Below are 4,716 nucleotides of genomic sequence, written 5' to 3'. Positions count from 1 at the left end.
AAAAAAAAAGCACTCTTTCTTTCAAAAGGGCATCCCACTGACAGCAAAGAAAGAAAACTTCATGATAAACCTAGCAAGAACTACGCAGTTCTGCAGATTTTTGGATTAGGAAAATCTGATGTTCTTAAAAATACTCTTCTCAAGTTAATTTCAATGCAATGCCAATAAAAATTTTAATGTTTTGTTTACCATTTTGTTTAACTTAAATGATAATGACACAACCTGTAATAAAAAAAATAGAATCATCAAGATAAGTTTGAAAAAAAAATGGAGTAGAAATTAGGAAATATTCTAATATTTTAAAGGTCGAATCTTTATAATGGTAGAATTATTGTTAATAATATACAAACCAATGTATTAGAGTAAAAGCCTGGAAAAAATGTAAGCTAAATATTTATTTTTTACTAAATATGGCATTTCAGAACTCTGGGGAGAAGATGAGTTATTCAACTTATCGAGTAGATTGAATTTATTGAAGATGAAATGATTAATCAGTAAATTGATATAATTCTTTTGGAGAAAACATACTTATTTTCATGGCAAAAACTAAACTTATATCAGTTGAGCGAAGAATTAACTGGGAAAAAAAAAAGGAAACTGTATTCTTCCCGAATCTCAACATGAGGAAGGTCTTATAGACATGAAAGCAAAATAGAAACCATGAAGAATTATTTATTGTATTGACCAAAGTGTATAATGTCAGTAAAATATATTCATAGAAATCAAAAGTAAGACTAATGATAAGCATGGTAAAATGTTTGTAACAACAATTAGAAAGGGTTAATATCTTTAATTGGTATAGAGCTATTAGACATCACCAAGGAAAGGAAACACTTCATCAGGAGAAAAGGGCAATTTATTAAGTAAAACGTTCAATAAAATTTTGGGGTTCAATCTTGCTAGGATTTAAATAAACTATAACAATTTAACTGTGAAACTTGACAAAATTTTTAAAAAACACTCTGAATATAGGTGAGGATGTGTGAGAGAATGATTTTTATATTCTTCACTGAGAGAATTCTTTCTGGAGACAGCTTAATGGTATACATCCTACCAGATGTTAACACATATTTTTACCCCTTTACCCTGAAATTCTACTTCAAGGACTTTAATTCTGGATAAATCATGAGAAATAGGCAAAAAAAGATCTCAAGGATATCTACTGAAGTTTTAAATTTATTTCTTAAGTTTTGTTTTTTGGCTGGCCTCCCTCTCTCCCTTTATCATTTTTTTTATTTTGTTTTCCTTTTCCATACTTTTCTATTGATATAATACTTATTATTTTAATGATTAAAATTACGGCACTTTCTTTTTGGAGTAACTTGAGACTATTCCAAGAGAATAAACCCCTCATGATTTTTAAAGCAGAGTTAGTAATGCTCAATTTCATTTTCTAGGTGTCTAACATGTTATCTGAAAGATTTTTTTCAAGGTTTGTTTAATAAGGAGTTGGTTACCTATAAAGATTGAAATGATACGTGGTAATTTGTCCTAAATCACAAGTAAATTGTCAATGAATCATAAATTGTTTTGTAAAAATATAACTAAATATTTTTAATTCAAAGTAGTGATAACTTATGTATGAAGTCTGAAAAAGTTAACTTGCATATTATCTTTATGATAACAATTGGCTTTCTAAGAATAGTATACTACTACTAGACTGTGCAGAGGACTGTGTGACTCTGGTCATCCAATATAGGAAGCCATCTCTAATTCTACTGGCAAAAGATTTATCTCCTTTTTGCTTTCATATTTCCTCTAAAAGTGGTATTTGTCTTGTCTTTTTATAAAAGAGCATCCCTAGTTACTAAGCAAAAGGAAAGCAGTCATTTGCTCACTTTAAGAGACAGGAAAATAATAATCTATTTTAACTTGCTGAAATGTTTTTTGATGCTTAAGGGGGAAAGAAATCTCAATTAGTAAAGGTAGTCATAATGTGGAATACTGTATGTCACCACAATAATGGATCAGTAATAGATTTTTATAGTACCCTTTTAAGGACAGCTTAGTAACTAATATTATGCCTTTTTGTTTCTATACCTATTTTTGGTGAAAACCAATATAAGGAGGAAAATCGTATTGGTGAAATCATTAAATAAATTGAAATTAACCTTATAGTTGAAGTAGACAGGAAAAAATTATGGTAATTTTCTGATTAAACATGTTAAATCCTATTTTAACAAGTTTATTTTCTGTCATACCTTCTTAAGGTTGTTTCTTTTATTATCCAACATTTCTAGCTGGCAGACTTCAGTGCTTCCTAAATCTACAGACATCCTAATTTTGAGCCATTATATAATGAAAACATTGGATGTAATTTCCTTAGGTCTACAGTTCTTAGTTGCCCTTCTTACTGCAGATCTTAACACTGTAGCTCATGATTATAATTTGCATAAATGAAATTCATATTTATGAGTACAGATCTTGAAGCAACTGACAGGTGCAAGGTTATCTACCATGCCAATTTATTGTTTGTCATGTCATTTAAAAGAGAACTGCTCTCCGTGTTTTAAAGAAGAATACCTGCAGTGGTTGAATTAGAATCAAATTCTAAAAGTAGATAAAAATCTCATCTTGTAGCTTTCCATATTTATGTGTTTCTATATTATACGGAAATTTTGCTAGTAGGAATTGGTTTGAAGAAGTATTTAACTGAGTTTATACTGTCCACTAATGGACCCTGAGTATCCATCTCTTTAATTTGTCTGGCTCTTTCATTTCAGGGTATGCACGAGCTGTTAGCACCTATAGTCTTTGTCCTTCACTGTGACCACCAAGCTTTTCTACATGCCAGTGAGTCTGCACAGCCCAGGCAAGTTGTTTTCTTTTTAAATATGAGCTCCATCTGTTTTTTAGCCCCCACTGTAACCTTTGTTTTTGAAACCTCAAAATCTTTTGAATGGAAGGTACTTACAAGTTGTATAAGTTGTAAACATTTGATTGTGTTTATTGTGGTTAATTGTTAATTCTACTTAATAGTTGTTAGGACAGCTTAGCTGTAGGGCAAATTTGGAATCATAAATGTCTTTGGAAATCTTGATTCTCTATCAAAGGAAGACATGTAACTAATGGATCAAGAATGGAACATTTTTGTTGTAATCACAGAAGTTCTAATAATTGATATCCATATATATCATCCTCTAATGATCCATTTTTCACTCCAAGCTGAATAAGACTTTATATATAAGATTATCTCTCCTCATCAGGTTTGACTTAGCTTAATTCATAAGTAAGGGAGCAGACCCACAAAGAACCTCCCTCTGTAAATAAACAAAATTGCTTCTCAAATTTTTTAGATATATTCATTTATTCTTTCCTGCATATAACTTTTGTAATTGGATTCAACTTAGGCTAAGTGTTAGAATTCATTTTTCTAACTTAAGATACCCTAACTTTGGGGCCTTCAGAAAATAATTTTGGAAATGGAGGGGTCTAGGACTGTCAGCTTGAGTCCAGGAGTATTCATCAGGTCAGCCCATCTATATGCAGTAAACGGAAAACTCACAGATAGCATTTCACATATCTGATTATAAGATCTTTATTAATCAAATACAGCCATACATTTTGCTGAGCATATATTCAGGCCATTGTTAAATTAACTTTTGTCTACTAGTTTATAGATTGATATTTTCAAGTTTCCTTGAAGCTTTGCTAATTTTACTGAATTTTTTTTTTATCTTGACAAGAGTATAACCATATCTAACTTGCTTTCACTTCAGTTATTCTAAAATATAATCATGAAGTTAGCATTAGGATCCTGTTTTAATGCCTTTCTTTTTTTGAGACGGAGTCTCGCTCTGTAGCTGTGCTGGAGTGCAGCAGCACTATCTCAGCTCACTACAATCTCCGCCTCCCAGGTCCAAGCAATTCTCCTGCCTCAGACTCCTGAGTAGCTGGGACTACAGGCAGGCACCACCTCGCCCAGCTAATTTTTGTATTTTTAGTAGAGATGGGGTTTCACCATGTTGGCCAGGATGGTCTTGATCTCTTGACCTCATGATCCACCCGCCTCAGCTTCCCAAAGTATTGGGATTACAGGTGTGACCCACCGTGCCTCGCCTGCCAGTTTGTTTTTTTTAACATGTGAATGTATTCTTCAGACAGCAACTCTTTAAAAAATGTGCATGTAGAATATAATTTACAAGAAAATATAGGTGATTGAAAATAGCTTTTAAATGTGTTGGACATGCTTCTTCAGCTGATTCAATCTGTTAAAAATAAAGTAAATGCTTAAGAGGTGTTGTCACTGATAAATTGATGTTAAAATGAAAATAAATCCAGTTAAAGAAAATAAATCAATGTTTTGATATTGCATATTTGACCAGTAACTATATTGTCACATTCTGTATTTATTTGGAATAATTAGATAGTTCATTGTGGCATAGACAAGGCAGCTGATTTGTTTTTGGTCTTTATAGAAAGAAAGCATATCATTTGTTAATGGCGTTGCTCTTTTCGTAAAAAAAAAAAAAGACTTAATTTTTTTCATTTACACATTATGTGAAAGTTGTCTTGTATAGAATAAGGCAAACTCTGCATCTTTAATTATTCAAAAATTACACATTTTGATTGCTTGTGTTGCTTTTTTAAGTGAGGAAATGAAAACTCTCTTGAACCCTGAGTATCTGGAACATGATGCCTAGTAAGTACAAAAACTTTCTTTGTTTTATTTTTTTATACCATGATTATTTTAATGAAATTTAAACCTAGCATTAT

General features: G+C 31.4%; 1 protein-coding gene across 11 annotated transcripts in view; it reads left to right on the top strand.

Moving 5' to 3' along the window:
• TBC1D5 (TBC1 domain family member 5) overlaps positions 1-4,716 on the top strand; it is a 607,988-nt gene that overhangs the window by 369,257 nt on the left and 234,015 nt on the right. For all 11 annotated transcript variants that reach the window (XM_017875878.1, XM_017875888.1, XM_017875889.1 and 8 more), the window contains 2 exons: positions 2,724-2,812; positions 4,592-4,642. In XM_017875878.1, the coding sequence (XP_017731367.1) occupies positions 2,724-2,812; positions 4,592-4,642 (140 nt within the window). The remainder of the gene's footprint in view (positions 1-2,723; positions 2,813-4,591; positions 4,643-4,716) is intronic.

The sequence above is a fragment of the Rhinopithecus bieti genome, unplaced genomic scaffold (assembly GCF_001698545.2).
Source record: "Rhinopithecus bieti isolate Rb0 unplaced genomic scaffold, ASM169854v2 scaffold_8220, whole genome shotgun sequence".
Taxonomy (NCBI): domain Eukaryota; kingdom Metazoa; phylum Chordata; class Mammalia; order Primates; family Cercopithecidae; genus Rhinopithecus; species Rhinopithecus bieti.
The sequence above is the reverse complement of the archived record's forward strand: the minus strand, read 5'-3'. Positions and strand labels throughout refer to the sequence as shown.